The sequence below is a fragment of the Ictidomys tridecemlineatus genome, chromosome 6, assembly GCF_052094955.1.
Source record: "Ictidomys tridecemlineatus isolate mIctTri1 chromosome 6, mIctTri1.hap1, whole genome shotgun sequence".
NCBI lineage: Eukaryota > Metazoa > Chordata > Mammalia > Rodentia > Sciuridae > Ictidomys > Ictidomys tridecemlineatus.
Genome location: NC_135482.1, coordinates 104,628,802 through 104,645,032, shown reverse-complemented (window position 1 = coordinate 104,645,032; position 16,231 = coordinate 104,628,802). Strand labels below are relative to the sequence as shown.

Sequence of the window (16,231 nt, the reverse complement as noted above, 5' to 3'; positions counted from 1 at the left end):
GCTCCATTTAAAACGGGGTTTTTTTCCTCAGGTAAACTAAATTTTCTTCATTATAACTTTAGCTGTCTGTTCCTGAGGAAGACTAGAAAGTATCTTTGAGAGAGTGATAGCTCCCATGGTGGCAGGTGTATCATGTAGAATTTTACATGGAGAAAGAGATTGGGCCATATCTCTTCTAGTGTCTCCATGCAACCCAAGGAACCTAGGACTTAGTGAACTTTAAGTGGACCTAACCGGTTTCTGGCTCTTGCCTTTGCCACGTCCCTGACATGTCCCAACATCTTGGTCAAGGAGCTGCCACCTCTACGAGATTTACCTTTTCCCCCTGTAGCAATACCTCTTGTGGGGCAGTGTTTGTGAGAAGACCAGAGTTAATCTATGGATGGTTTATAAAAAAAATATCCACATGCAATGGTTTCTTTAAGAGAAATTATGGCAGACCATCTTGAAACAAATGATGGTGACATTTCCTTTCAAGACACAGACACACCCTGGAAGAAACCCCTCTGCTTTTGAAGCTTCTTCGACTGCCTCCAAATTCTTGACCTCTACTCTGAAGGAGTTCAGATTACATACAGAGCACCCAGTAACTACAGGCTATTTTGTCTCCCAAACTAAAAATCTTTGGGAAGAAAAGAATCATCCCATATATGATTTTTCTTTCCACATTTCAGCCATATGAGCCAAGAGATGGAGGCAGTGGTATTCCCTGAAAACCCTCCTGCAGTATGGACAAAGTGTTATTCCTAGCCACGTAGTTCAGAGCCAGATTCTCTGGCCCTTAAAAAAAAAAACATTCTGGTAGTCACTTGATAAATTATTTGGTCACTTAAACTAGTCAGAATGATTCCAATGGCTTCAATTAAGAACCCTAAGCAATAACATTTCAAGTTCAGTTGGAAAGAAAGAGATTAACCAAAGATTTTTTTCTTGGAGGACTTTTAGAACCATTAGTGTAATATGCATAGTAAGTTTCTAACAGGAAGATAGAGCATGTCACACAGTCTTCAACTAGCCCTACACGCACCCTCTGGCGGTTGCACCCCAGAATGGTCAAACCTTGCAAATGGTCCTCAAGACAGCTGACCCACCCTCTTAGCATTTCCTCTGATTATCCCTGGCTCTGTGATGCTGGCTGCCTTAAAAGATCCCCTGAAATAGATTCTTCTTTAAAACTACAAAGCAATAGAAGGAAAACACAGAAGAGGTTACATGTTTCTTGGAACTGTAGGTAGGTTTTAATTCGTTCCATCTTTTTTTCTTTGGGGGCCTGCAGGTCAGTGTTTATTTTCATGACCATTTCCATGCAAAGCCTGATTGAAAGAAGTCCTTCTATGAAATATGCATAAAACCATGGAGAAAGGGTAAAGAATCTACATGAAAACAACTCATTCTGTGTTTCACCAACTATTCATCCTTCCCTTCCTGAGATTATATCTTCAACATTTACTTTTCAGAGATTTTTTTCTTTTTTTTTATTGGTTGTTCAAAACATTACAAAGCTCATGACATATCATCTTTTATACATTTGATTCAAGTTCAAAATGATTCCATCATGCGTCAAACTTTCAAACTCATCTTTCCACCATCCTCAGAGACGAAATAGGATTAAAAATATTATTTACTTTAGGATCTGAGATACCTAACTTCTATCTCTGCCATTTGTTCGTTCTGTGAATTTAAGCAATTAGTGAATCTTTCTGAGCCGCTAACATCCCAGATCAGATTGGCACACAAGGTCAGTGGGAGTGGAATTACTCCATGGGAAAAGTTATTGACAAGAAGACAGAGGAAGTAAATGGCCAACCTAAACGAGAAGAGGAGAGACCATAAAAATTGTGCTCAAAGTCTGGTACTTCTGGGCTAGCCTTTGGCAGCAAAGAGAAAGTGAGATTTGTTACTTACGGGACTCCAATCTCAAAGATGTTGTTCTGGATCAACTGCTTCCCCAACATGATGATGCTGAGCTGAATGCAGAGTTCCATGAGGCAGCCCCCTGGAGCACACTGCGGGAAGGAGACGACAAAGAAAGAAGCAGTTAGGTCAAGTGGCGCTCAGAGAAGCGAGGGCCCTGAAATGCTGTGATGGGGTTAAAAATGGGGCTGGGATGGGGATACATCTATAAAATGCTAGCCAGGCAGGAAACACCAGCGACTGTACTTGCCTCTTCCATGCGGTAACCATCAAACACATAGACATAGCTTCCAGGTCTGCCCACAAACCTGAAATCAAAAGGTGTGGGAAGAGTTACAGAAGATGGAACGTGCCAGGGCTGCTTGAGGATGTGCATTCTCATCCAACGTCCTCCTTGAGAGTACAGGGAGGTAGCACATCACTCTGAGATAAGCAACCAATTATTACCTAAAACACCTAAAGTTCACTTCTTAACCTCTTAACCAGTCAGATTGTAGTGGACAGAAGGAAAGCTGGGCAGGGGCTAAGACTGAGTGTGGTGTGGAGCTGAGAAGGGGTACGAGTGAGTGTGGATATGTTTGTGGGTGTGGGTGTGATCTCTGAGACTAAGCACAATGATGTCTGGAGTCTAAGTGTATTCTCTACGCACCTTCTTCCCTTCACCAGTGTCAAGAATCGAATTTCGTGCAGCTCTTTATCGAGGGCTTATGACTTCCCAGGAAATAAAGGTTTGACTGACTAAAATTGCCAGTGGAGATTCCCGAGATCAGAAAAGAAAGAATATCTTGATTTTTTTTTCTCACTAAAAATATTAAATGAAAGGAAGTCTGTCTCACTCCCCTTCTATATAGATGATATTTTATTCAGGGATAAGACAACTGGACAGATGGGGAATTAGACAGGTAAAAGCCAGTCCTGAAGCCAGACAGATGATCAAGAGTCTTGCTTATTTAAAAATGGCAGCCCCTTATCCACCCATTGAAATCCTATTCATCCATGGAAAGCTCCACTTGAATCTTTCCTTATCTGAGGTCTTCTTGTTTCTGTTTATAATTATGTGGTTTCACACCCTTTTCTTTCCTTCTTGTGGTATTGGGAATGGAACTCAGGGTCTCACACAAGCTAGGCAAGCACTGTATCGCAGCCCCCCAACACTTTTTACACCTCTTCTTATAGCACTTACCACAGTTTACAGTGGTATTGTTGTCAAGACTCTCTCTTCCAATATACCACAAATTTACCTAAACATCAAACACCCTTTTGTCTGAACTATGTGTATGATTTGCCCTTGCTGTCAAATCTAGATAGAAAGCACTATCGAAATATATACTCATTAATTACTCATTCATATGGATGATTCCCGGCGTGTGTGTGTGTGTGTGTGTGTGTGTGTGTGTGTGTGTGTGTTACTGGGAATTGAATCCAGGGACACTTTACCACTGAGTGACATCCCCAGTCCTTTTAATTTCTTATTTTGAGACAGGGTCTTGCTAAGTTGCCCAGGTTGACCTTGTACTTGGGTCTTCCTGCCTAGGCTTCTCAAGTAGTTGGGATAATCCTATAATAGGTGTGCATCACCATAGCTGGCTCTGCTACTATAGTTTCATTGGAAGCCAAGGGCAGAGGTCCTGCAGAGGGGTTTGTGTTTTGAGTCACAAACCCTTATAAAATATCACCCAATGTGAATAATGACAGTTCCTAATAGCACTGCCTGGTTGATGAACTTGCAGTTCTAGGGAAGCTTGTCTAATACAGTTGGTAGATGTCTCCTGGGAAATCTGCTTGCAGTAGCCAACTGACCTGACCACAAAAATTAATTTATCATAAATTATTTTATTTCCAGATCTATTGTACAATAAAGAATTTATTAGTTTTATCCCTGGTTCTTGAGAGAAGCCCCTAAATCCTTGGAATTTCCAGGACTGTTTTTCATGGTGGGCCATTGGGACTACACCTACATTCCTGCTAATGAGATTACTCAGGATAAAGTCAGAGGATGCCAGAAAGACTAACCAATTGGTTGGGGCTTTTAGCCAAGGGATAGCATTATGACCTCAGTGGGGGAAGGAAACTAGAGATTGAGCTCAACTACATGGTAAGTGATTCAACCAATTAGTCTAAGTAAAGAAATCCCAATTAAACTTCTGGATATCAAAAACTTGGGTGAGCTTTCTAGTTGGTGGTACACCTGCATGTACCAGGAGGGTGACAAGTCTTACAGACATGGAAGTTTCATGATGAGGACCCTTTGAAACCGCAACCTATCTCCTCTCCTATTTGCATGTGTAGATTTGTATCCTTTTATTATAATAAAAGTATAAGTGTAAATATAGCTCATTGTGAGTTCTGTGAGTCATTCTAATGAATTAATATACCTAAGATGAGAGTAGGAATCCTGGAATTTATAACCAGTGGATTAGAATTGCTAACATCCTGAGAATCTCAGAGTTAGTGTATGGTATATGAAGTGAGGACAGTCTTGTGAAGGACAGTGGCCTTAACCTGTGAAGTCTATCTTGATTTCAAGTAGTTAGCACCACAATTGCATTGCAAGACCCAAGAGACACTGAGAGCTAGACATGCAATGCCCTCCACTCCCTGCCTTGTCCTCAAGGGAGACACCAAATTCCAGTAGAGTTTCCCTGGTTGTCAGACTCTGAAGAAGCTAATTCAGAATGATTTACTGCTCCAAGAGGAGACGAAGTTGGAGAACAGGAATGAGGATGTGAGTAGACAATGGGGATGGACTAGCCTTACATGACCTGACAGTGAAGGACCCAGAATTAGTGACAAATTCACTTTTCCACACGAGACACCATTAGACTCACCTCCCCTTGAAAAAGGCCACATAGAAGATGGGTGAATAGGCATTGACAAATTTTAGCAAGAAAGCCTTGAGTATCAGGCGCTCTTCAAAAGTCTGTTCTGTTTTTGGAACCTCTGCAAGAGAAGACCAAAGTTGATTAGAGAGAGAAGAGATTTCTCACCTCTCCAGAGTCTTGACCTTGGTGTGAGTCATTGTCTCCCAATTTACTCCTTCCAAATTGAAACCAAGGGATCCATCTCTCTGGCATGTTAGAACTGAATTCATCTGGAAGGCCAAAATGGTTCACCAGAGAATCTGAGGCTATGGAAAGCAAAAACTACATTCTTCACTTTTCTTCTTCAACCTCCCTCTTCTTGACACTCAAGCAATGGTTTCACACTGGGCTCCTCAAAGAAAAGCCTGAGAAAGCAGAATTTCCAACTCCCCTTCTTTGCTCTGTCAAGGGGAACTCCAATTTTACCTGTATAACTTCAGCTTCTACAAGATTTTACTGAAACGAAGGTCTCCAACTAAAACGACTGGTTGACCACTGAACTAGAGCCCATAGGGCAGCTAGGCCTTGTTCTTTTTACTCCTTCTTCATTTTTGTCAGGTAACCATTCATTGGCATGTCCTCTGGATAGGCTGAGACACCTTGTGATCATTTCTCAAATGATGGAGGCTCCTCAGATGAGTGAGACAGACGCGGCCTGAGCCTAGGGTCCCCCGCTCACAGGTTACAGCCCTAGTGTGCTCTATCTGGTCCAGGAGTCAGCTGACATTCCAGGATCCTGAGGAGCCCTGAGCAGAAACCCCACAGGTGCCTTCAGAAGACTTGAGACACCTGGAAAGCTTCAGTAGGCAACTGTGTGGGATGCACGGTGGGGACTCTACAGATTGACAAATGACTTGGCAAAAATCAGAGGCTACAGGGTATTCATTTGGGCTGCCATAATGAAATGAAATCACCTAGGTAGCTTATAAAAGCCAGAAATTTATTTTTTATAATTCTGAAGGTTTAGAAGTCAAGATCAAGGCAGATTCAGTGTTCGGGAAGGTCTGCTTTCTGGTTCAGAGAGAGCCCCTCATTGCCCTGACCACACTTACATGGCATTCCCTTGGACTGCCCTGCTCGGATCCATATTCTCATGTATACAACCTTTGCATTCTTGACATCTAGAACAAATGTTACCCATAATCTTCTCCAGGAAGCTTTCCCAGATACCTTCAGCTAGGGGTCATATTTTTTTCTGTTTTCTTTTATAGTGTTTATCTCTCTCTGTATTAGCTATATATATTCATGTATTTTGAAAATTAATAGTAATATCGCTGTCACAGTGTCCATGTACACTTATTCAGATCCCAGTAAGTCAAAGATTTAGGAATCGGTAGTTTATTTGGGAGGTTCTTCCTGGAAGCAAGATGAGGGAATGGGATGGTGGGGCAGAGAAGGGAAGGAAGACACAGGGTATGCTCATGAGCAGGTTGATGCTGCAGGCAACTGGGACTCACAGGTTAATGTTGCAGGTGGTTGAAGCTCAGTTTCACTGAGAACTTTCTAGGGAGCTGTGTGAAGTATACCTCAGAATTCACACTGAGGGGAGAGCAGGTGGGAGTGCCTCCTGACTGAAAGTCACTGTCAAGACTTAGCTCCCTGGCACTTCTACTCTGTCTTATGCATGGGCTGAGAATGTCTGCAGACAGACGGCTATAGGAAGTCATTGGTGTGAATTGACAATGTCTGAAGGTGACCTTTAGAGTGGTTCAAGGGGATGTGAGTACTACATAAGAGTGTCGGCTCCAAGCTGCTCCACAGATGGCACTGTACACAGGTGTGTAGTTTGCTATGTCACTTAATCCTCAGCTATCTAATGTGAGGTGGGTATTATCTTTCAGTTTTATAGATGAAGGCCCAGAGGCCCAGAGATTAGAACCTCACTCAAAATCACAAAACCAGTAAGCAACAGAGGTAAGATTTGAACCCAAATCTGCCCACCTCGAAAGATATTTTTCACATTGTATTTTAAAATCAGGATCTTTGACCATTAATGTTTGCATCTTATGTTCTCTCTCACCTCCCCATCCTAACATAAAGCACCTGTGAAATATTTGTCACTGTTGAGTTCACTAATTTCGTGCCTGTCACCATGCTGAGATGCATAAAGCCTGCACCCTGTCCTTCTATGAACTTGACTGAGCAAATTCTTTGTGGAAAACTTCTCACACAAGGTCAAGTCTCTTCCAGATTTAACTAAAAATGTAGGGTGTTATCTCTCCTTTCCTGGAAGAAGGGGCTCTGAGAGAAGCCTGCATATCCATAATCTTATTTCCTACATAGCACAGTGAGTCCTTAATTCATGTCAATGCTGGGTCTCAGGCTTGCGTATTTGTAGATATTTAGTAGCAACCTCCTTCTCACTGAACAACTGCCTGCATAAAGATTATTCTTTCGTGGAAGTCAAAAGCACCTAACCTCTACCCCAAGTCTTGGAGAACCTCCAAGGTGCCCTTGACTTCTACAGATGCAGCTTGAAGATCACCTAGACATGATTTATGTGTGGGGACCAAGTTGCCAGAGAACACGCCTGGAGACAGAGAACCATAGAGAATCATATTACTTTGTTGAGCATTTTCAACTGCATAAGGCTTTGTTTAGAAAGTATTACATTTGGTAAATATTTTTTCTTTATTTTAAAAAAAATTGACAGTGGAATGCATTACAAATCTTATTACACATATATATCACAATTTTTCATATCTCTGCTTATATATAAATATGTTGACACCCAATTTGTGTCTTCATACATGTACTTTGGATAAGGATGTCTATCACATTCAATTATTTTAAATATTATGTTTGGTACATATTTTAAGTAAATTTGAAATTCATATATACATACATATATGAAATACATATACATACATATATGTACACATATATATGTGAACATATACATACATATATGAACACAAACTTTAACACTAAAAATCCATCTAGAGTAAGGCCTGTGGTGGGGAGAAGACCCATGGGACATAAGAGCACACCTGTAGGGGTCCTGCTTGTGTGGGGCCTCCCATGCTCCCTGGGGGAGACTGTGACACAGGCATTGGCCTGGGCTCATCAAGCTCCTCCCCTCCTCTTGGATACACACCAGGTGAGGGCAAAGTGAATGAGTGGTAGCCAGTGAGATATGAGTGGAAGTAAGTCTGCCACCTCCAAGCCTTGTCCCTCATATCTCCTGCGAGGTCTTCTCCTCTGACTCTCTTCTCTCTTCCCGCACCTCCCAGGGAAGACTTCCAGCCCTTGGAGCATAACAGTGCCCCCCAAAGGAGGAATTTCAGATCTCCCAATTGAAGACCCTCCTATCATCTGGCTGTGACATGAGCCAGAAATCAATCTTGGAGGTTTATAACATATCTACAGAACAGGCGTCAGGGCTAGAGTGGCTCGATTGACGAATGCAGGTGGTATTCTGGGATATAAGTTCTGAGACACTAGCTTACATTTCTAAATGAAGGGAAAGGCCCACTCCAACAGGGGTCCTTGGGAAGCAGGGGCAGTGCTTCTGAGCAGGCTGAGAGGTCACTGGGAGCAGCCTGAAAGGCAAAGCTCTGTGAATCTGTTCAGCCAGTGGTTGACAATAGGTGAGGAGAAATGTGTGTGAGAGACAAAGTATTTGAATGTGATACTCTCATCCTTTAGAATACGTCATTGAGAATTTATTATCACATCCTCCAAACAGCACATCCTCCAAAACTGAGAGAAGCAACAACTTTTTGGAGGTCCAAGAAATATTTGCAATAATTCAGAGAGGAGGACTCTTCAAAGATGGAGATGGAGGAGTAAAACAGTATTCGTCCTAATCATAGGAGAACAACAGAAGGAGCCTCTAACACAGTGGTGGTCCAAACACGAGCAGGGGACTACTAGGGAGACTCCACGGGAAGGGACAAGTCCCATGGGTCTGGAAGGGGGTCTGAGGATGGGAAGGCTCAGAGATTCTTTTTCACTATATTGGCATTAGCATGGGCTGCTATGAAATCTGGACAGTACTGTAACTGTATAGGAAATGAAGTTGGAAAAATCTACCTTAGCTGATTGATGGTTTTGTGGTTTTCTCCTTCTTGACCATGCCTGAATGGATAGCCTCATAGATAAGAGATCTGAGTGATCTCACACTGTTTCACCAAATAATCATTCAGATAATGACTTGTACTCACCATTTACAGCCAACTCTGCCACTTCTGTGGTTTCTTCCTTAGTTCATGCATGTTAATAAGTGCCCTAGAACTTAAATTTCTAAGGTCTTTCCTTCCCCGGCTACAAATCTTGCCCCAACAAAGGCCAGTGCCTTGCTGTTTGATTTATGTGCATCAGGTTTTCACTGGGCCTAAGGTTCCACATCACCTTCCTCCACCTGATCCTTTTGGCCCTTGATAGAGGAAACAATTCTGAGGCCCAAGTGGAAACGCCTGCTATTGATTTCAAAGGTCACTTTCCGTTTAGATCTCATCGCAGTGATCTCTTCTGTGGTTCTTCACCTGATCATTTTTTCTCCCTCCTGCCCCGGCCCTGCCACATACAGTTACAGGCTTTAAAAAAAAAAATTACAATAAACAAGATCACGGAGGTCTATCTGGACAGGTCACAGCTGTTGCCAGACATATTCTATGAGGTGCAGGTACTGAATAAACGAATAAATGAAAGCCAGGAAAAAATATTTGGAAGAATAAAAAAAAATTATCATATACCACAATTACATTCAAGGAGGAGCCAGGCGTGATGCCTGTAATCCTAGCAGCTAGGGAGGCTGAGACAGCCTCAGCAACAGTGAGGTGCTAAGCAACGTGGTAAGACCCTGTCTATAAATAAAATATAAATTAGGGCTAAGACATGGCTCAGTGGTCGAGGTGCCCCTGAGTTCAATCCCCAGTACCAAAAAAAAAAAAAAAAAAAAAAAAATCCAAAGGAGGGAACTTTCTTTGCTGAGTAGGATAACAGGTGTGAAGATGCAAAAGCAGCAGAATAAAGAGAGTTAAACTTTCCTCAGTAAGAGAGGGTCTATGAAATTAGTTGTAGGACGCAGAAAAGGAGGAGAAGTTGGTGCAATGGGAAGGGAAGGGCAGACAGGGCAATGAGACAGCTGAGCCACAGGAGAAATGGGCAGAGACACCCAGTAGAGATCTTTATTAGCTCCTTCTGTGTGGTTTTTAGTATGACAACTTTATTTAGTTTCCCACAAAATATTCATTGAGGTTCATCTTTAGTGAAAGATTCACCCTTCACTAAAAATTCATAAAATTCTACGTTTGCCCTTGTAGGATGTGCTAAAGGACTAAGTCTTACTTCAGGATGGGCACAGGGGCATGAATAGAGACTGTCCACAGGATGCTGTTGGGTCTGGGTTACAAACCAGAGAGAATGGAATGGGGTAGGAGAGATGGAAATGATGATGGTGGAGAAGAAAGAGGAGGGGCAGGAGGGGAGGTGGGAAAAGAGGAGGTAGAGGAAGGAGAGAAGGAAGGAGAGAAGGAAGGAAGAAAGGAAAAAGGGGACTTTCTCATAGGATATTTTTCTTTAAAAAAAAAATAGAAAGAAAGAAAGAAAAGGAATTTGAGCCTCTGCCCAGCATGCCTGCGACATTCAATTGAAAAGTAACTTAACTACAATTCATCTCTCTTAAATTTTGGAGTAAGAAAATTAAAACCAATATCACCAAAATAAATAATCAGGTCTGAGGGTCTGAAAAATTAGAAAATTTGTCTTGTAAATATGTCTGGAAGGGGATTAGGAAGAGGTATGGAGTGGCACGTGTCTTTAATTTCCTTTCATAATCCCCTTTGAACTGTCTGTACTCAGATCTTCTAGTCCCTACAGGAATTTCCTCCAGTTCTCTGAAAAGAGAATCTGTTGCTTTCAGAGCTCTTTGCTCCAAATGGAAATGAATGGCTCCCTTCCTCTATACTGATAAATCATGGGCCAGACTATGATTTATTAGTTTTATTTCTAAAAGCAGCCTTTGCCTGTGGTTTTAGGGCCATGAGCCACCATAAATAATGGGCATTTCCAATAAACAATTCAAATCCACTTGATAGGCCACTAAATCAGCTGTGTTCCCCCCACCTCAGAAAGGCCCTGTGGCCATGGTGTGCACTTGGTTGAGCCTTTAGGGGAAGGAGGACCTCAGGGAGCACCTCACAGTGAGAGAGAATGGAGCTTTGGGATGCCAAAGGCTGGAGCTCCAGTATGGCTTTTGAATCTCCTTCAACAGCCAACACAGGGCACCTCAACTGCCTGTGACAGACCCCGTGTGGCTGAAAACATGAAACAGAGTCCATCTGGGGTGGAATTATGCCTACAGGTTAGGTAGGGCAATCTGCTTTTCAGGCCATGGAGCAGGATCTCCTCACAAGACTCCAGATGGTCCGAGACCATAAGGGAATGGTTTAGTGCTGTGCTTCATAGAACTCCAAATACAGTGCTTCTAGAAACCATTGCTATAGGCATATAAAGGAGGAGAGTCAAGTGGTAGCAGTGTGAGTCCACAGGCAGGCAGCCCCTCGCCATCATTTATGTGCCCCTGAAATCTCACCTCCCCCAGGAAGCTCCCAAGGTTAATTAGAAGTCATCTGAAGGTTTCATCTAGCTCTCAACCTGTGGGGGCAGGTTTCCAACAGGACTGCATCTCAGACCAGAATGGATGAGCAGATAGCACTCCCTTGATCAGACACCAACCCCTGTTCTTTTAAGGATTAAACCTCTGTTACATTGTGTCATGAAAAAATATGAGTGCAAATGACCCAGCTGTAAGCTGCCTTGGAAAATAATTAGTATGAAAGCCTAAGTTAGTCCCAGGGGCCAGCTTAGGACTCCAAGTCCCCAGAGTTCCTTCCTAATCATATGGAAACAGCATGGCTAGCAAAAGCATACCAGCTGCAGGATCTAAATCCTGGAAAAGCATCCCATCAAAACTGGTTTCCCCAATAGCCCATAGCCAGCAGATGCATAATGACGGCCAAAAGATAAAGTGAAGAGTTGCCTAAGTGTGTATTTACACTAGTCCACCCTGGCTGTGCTCTGCACGGAGGCATGGAGGGTCTGAGCCTATGTGACTGAGCCCAAGAGCAAAGGCGCCTGTTCTCCCTGCCTCTCCCCCAGGGCAATGGAACTTTGGCAAATAGCACTGCTTTCTGACAGCCCAACCATCTGGTCCTCCTCCATTTGTGTGTGGATGGGTGGGTGAAGGGACTGTCTGAGCCTTGAGTGAGATGCTGCTGCCTTGTCTGTGCCATGGGAGGGAATCACCAGAGGAGAAGCCAGCCAGCTGGGTCAGTAGGCAGCCAGCACTTTGGCTAAGGGAGACGAGGACACCTGAGTTGCTCCTGCTACCCTGGAGAGCTTCTTAGTACAAGGAACCCTTACAACCAGGAGGATAGCTTTCACCCCAAACTAAGGGACATGTGTGGGCTAGCAGCCTGGTTCACTGCTACCCAGGGATATCTGGACCCTGGGGCATCTCATTTTGAGAAAAAGAGGTCCTAAACAAGAAAGTAAGGGGGAGAGAGAGAGAGAGAGAGAGAACGCCCAAGAGTGAGACTGACAGAGGAAGTGATAAAGACACAGAGACAGAGAGATACAGAGAGTGATGGAGAATTTGTCATGTTATATTATGGGCCATCACTAGAACCCCCATGTAGCACCCATCAGGTGCCACGTGCTGTTGAGGCACTGGACTTGGATGTGACATTTGAATGTTCCAACTGCCCTATGAAGACTCTCCCTGTGGCAAGGATAGAAGCAGTAGGAGAGCCGGTGTCATTTTTGTAGTCTCAGAAAGTCCCATGACACCAATGGGTCACCTTATAAATATCTACACTGGTCTGGAAACCAAGACACCCTTGTCCCTCAGGTCTTTTTCAGGGAAGATAACCCCAAGGGAACGCTTTCACTTTTCCCCTCGCTGTCTCTTTTCTTTCAACGTTCATCTATCCAGTGATGATTATGTGCCAGGCACTGGGGACGCGGAGTCCAATGGTGAACAAACCAATAAGTTCCCTGTCATGTGAAGCTCATGCTCTAGAGGGAGACAAACAAGAGCATTTCACAGGGTCATGCATATTAAAGGAACGTGGAGAGAGATGAGAAGAAAAGTGGGTAGAAGACTTGAAGGTGGAGTGGTCAAGAAAGAGTTCTGAAGAGGTGACCACTTAGCTATGGCCTGAAGGATCAGGGCCAGCACGGAGCAGCTAGCAGTGTTCCAGGTGTCGATGGCAAGAGGAAAGGGCTGGGGGCAGGATAGAACTAATGCTGTGCAGGAAGAGACGGGGCCAAGCGACAGGAGCTGGGAGGAAGTATAGTGTGGAATTAGAGATGGAGGAGGAGCTAGTTCATCTGGAGCCCTGTAGGCCACACAGTGGGAAGCCAAGTGAGGTTCTTGAGCAGGGAAGGGATTGGGTGAAACAAAAACTGTGATTTCATGGGGAAGGGGGACAAAAGTGGAGGCAGAGAGATGAAGTAGGAGTGAACTGACCAACCGTAGGTGGGAACCTGGGCAACTCAGTCAGATCCGGGATAGATCTGAAAATGGAATAGACGATATTCACCAGCACTGAATTCTAGTGGTGAGCGAGGGAAAGAAATCCAGAATAGCAGCTGGGTTTTTGGCAGGAGCATCTGAATGGTTGATGTGGCCATTTCTTGAGTTGGGGAAAAAAAATGAGTGAAAAGTAACAGATGTGGAGGAAAACTAAGAGCTCCAAGCTGGACACATTGAGTCCTTGGTCCCCTATGCATTTGTCTCCTTGAGTCATGACCCAAGGAGCTAGGGCATGGTGTGAACTGAGAACCCTCCTTCAAAGTATCCAGGTAACTTTGAGGAATCAGAACCTCAGGCAAGTGGGGGCCTCAGTGCCATATGGTCGGACTGGGTGGTTTCCCAAGTCTTTTTCCAAGACCAATTTCTGGTCTTCCGTGTTCTGTGGTGAAACTCATAAGGTTATGATGAAGAATAGAGGAAAGCCCTGGACTGGAAACCCAGAGACCTTTTCTGCCAAGAGTTCCCAAATACAGGAGTTTATCTCCCTGAGCCTTGGCATCTTAGTCTGTGCGTCCGCACCCCACTCTGCCCCGCCTTTTTAACAATAATGTTTAAAACACACTTATTTACAAAATCACTTGATGATGACTTATATAATTTCAACAAATAAAGTATTTAGTGAAAAATCATGGTATACAATGTACTTGTCTCTAGAAAAAAAATGTCTTATTTATAAGTTGAGCAACAAAGGTATTTCTTTTAATTAAATGCAGATTTTAGAAAAGCATTCATTATGTCGTACTGCCATAATAAGAACTGATTTCCGAAGAATTGCTCAAGTATCCAGTGAAATAAAGAAGTGAATTACAATTATTTCAATCATATTCAGAAAAATCTAATGTATTTACTTTCTTCTTGAGTCTTTGCCAGTTTGATCTTTTGGGCTTTGCTGATTAACTTCTCAGTGTCTCTTCTTTTCCTGAGGCTGATTAACCTTGGCCTGTCTATCTCACTCTGTTCATGAACACAAGAAAGGAGCTTGAGTTTCCAGGAATGCTTCCTTTTAATTTTGGTATATTGTTATCCTAATTCCTAAAATGACACCTCCCTTAAGCATTTGCTGTAAAGATCCAGAAAAATAAAACCCAGGAAGCACCAAGCAGAGTGTAAGGCTCAAACTGTATCCAGGAGCATTATGAGAGACTTAGTGGAGAGGTGCCAGTGGGTCATCTGAAAATCCCAGACAAAGCCCTCTTAGAAAGTCAGGGATGGCGGGGCGGGGGGGGGGGAGAAAGTCAGGGATGGGCATTCCAGCATCACTGGGGGTGGCAGCATCCCCTGGAGTTACTGAGGACCTCCTCCCCCTGGAGAGGTGGAAATCGTGTGTCACCAGATCTGTTATATTTGCAGGTTTATGAATTCAAGCTCTGTGCTCCTAGGGAGGGTTTCTAGGGAGAGAGGAGAGCCCTTTGTCTTGCTACTCTGTTGGGATCATCTTGGAGATGAAGGGGGAGGTGTGCATGTGTGTCCTGATAGTGGGAACCTGGCAGTGACAGCCCCTTAACTGACCCCCCCCCCTGCCGCACACACAAAGGAGAAGGTCATCCTTCCTTGAAGAGCCCAGAAGTCTGTCCAGGACCTGCAGCATGGAGAGGCCATCTCAGCAGGGGTCCAGCTCTTTCTATGGGTCCAACTACAATGTGGTAGAGCAATGCAACCCGAAGGACCAAGAGCTGTTCACATCTCAGGTGGCTCCCTGTTCAAGTGTGGATGTTGGCCCCACCCCTTCTGCTACCCAGCAAAAAACAGAATCTAGCTCCAATGGGTCAAAGGACATGATTCTAAGGAAGAAGCTACTTATAGCGGTGAAGGGACAAGGAGAGAAAATGGTATCACTGGAATCCAAAGAGGACCAAGGAGGAGGACTCATCCTGCAGGAGCTGAGATTATGAAGGATTGCAGGACTGCCAGAGATGTGGCAGAGTCAGGGAGAAGCAGGAAAGAGACACCCCAAATTCCCTAGCCAGGTGGAGAAGGAATCCAGGGAGCAGAGGTGGCAAACAGAGAATGACCACCATAGCTCCTTTCCTTCCTGGCTGGTCTAGGTCTCCAGGTTCTTAGCAAATTCAGAGGGAAGAAATATATGGGATGTCTTACTAAGAGGAGAGATGAGTGCTTTAGTGATGAAGTGGAAAAATGAACGAGTTGTGTTCATAGCAATAGCTCATGTTGGGAAGGACTCCTGAGCAGTTATTCTGAACTATTGTAAGTAGCAGTGTTACTTAATAATGGTTTCATCAAAATAGTATGAATTTCTCTACAATCATGGGCTGTATCCATGATTACATCTTTTTTTTAAAATTATAACAGCCTCCTCTCAATAATTTGCACTGACATCATGGAGGGGCCTTCAGACAATGGTAGAATCCCCTGTCATTATACCCTTTCACAGCCTCCACAGATGGGGAAGCCTAGTCTCCTCACCCTGTTGCCTGAGGCCACCCAGTGAGTCAAGAGCTGGTGACAGAGCAAGAAGGGAAGGGAATATCATCCTGCATACCTGAATCTCAGGCCAGATTTCAAATTCCCAGCACTCTAGGCATCCCACATAATGTCTCTCTCCAACCCATGCTCAGCCCCTTGCCCTGGACCTCTGCTCCTGGACAGGCTCATTGCAACTTTCACACCCCTGTCCAGAGCCCTCAGTCCAATAAAGCCAAGGTTTTCTCCATGCAAAACTCCAAAAACACATTGTCTGCATTTGATGGGAAATTAGACCCATCCCCATACACTCCAAATGTTCTTTTTTAGAAAGTCTTGATGCCCTGACAGTCATTGGTGTCTTTGGTATTGATTTTTCCCCTTCCCTTTTCCTTCCTTCCCCCTCTTCTCTCCTTACTACTAATATATTATAGCCTTTTGATGAGGGCAGCTTAAAATAGGAAGACATGTTTTACAATCAAGACTTCCTGAT

At 43.8% G+C, this 16,231-nt stretch overlaps 1 protein-coding gene and 1 long non-coding RNA gene across 5 annotated transcripts in view; one reads left to right on the top strand and one right to left on the bottom strand.

The window, feature by feature from the left end:
- Positions 1–16,231, bottom strand: part of Ano2 (anoctamin 2) — a 352,659-nt gene that overhangs the window by 44,220 nt on the left and 292,208 nt on the right. For all 4 annotated transcript variants that reach the window (XR_013423166.1, XM_078015366.1, XM_078015367.1 and 1 more), the window contains 3 exons: positions 4,743–4,854; positions 2,165–2,222; positions 1,906–2,006 (listed from right to left, as the gene is read on the bottom strand). Coding sequence is in view for 3 of the 4 variants with exons in the window: in XM_078015366.1 (XP_077871492.1) it covers positions 1,906–2,006; positions 2,165–2,222; positions 4,743–4,854 (271 nt within the window). In the remaining variant the exon portion in view is untranslated. The remainder of the gene's footprint in view (positions 1–1,905; positions 2,007–2,164; positions 2,223–4,742; positions 4,855–16,231) is intronic.
- The window catches only part of LOC144364963 (uncharacterized), a 37,442-nt gene that overhangs the window by 4,660 nt on the left and 16,551 nt on the right, over positions 1–16,231 (top strand). The gene's annotated exons all lie outside the window — the stretch shown is intronic.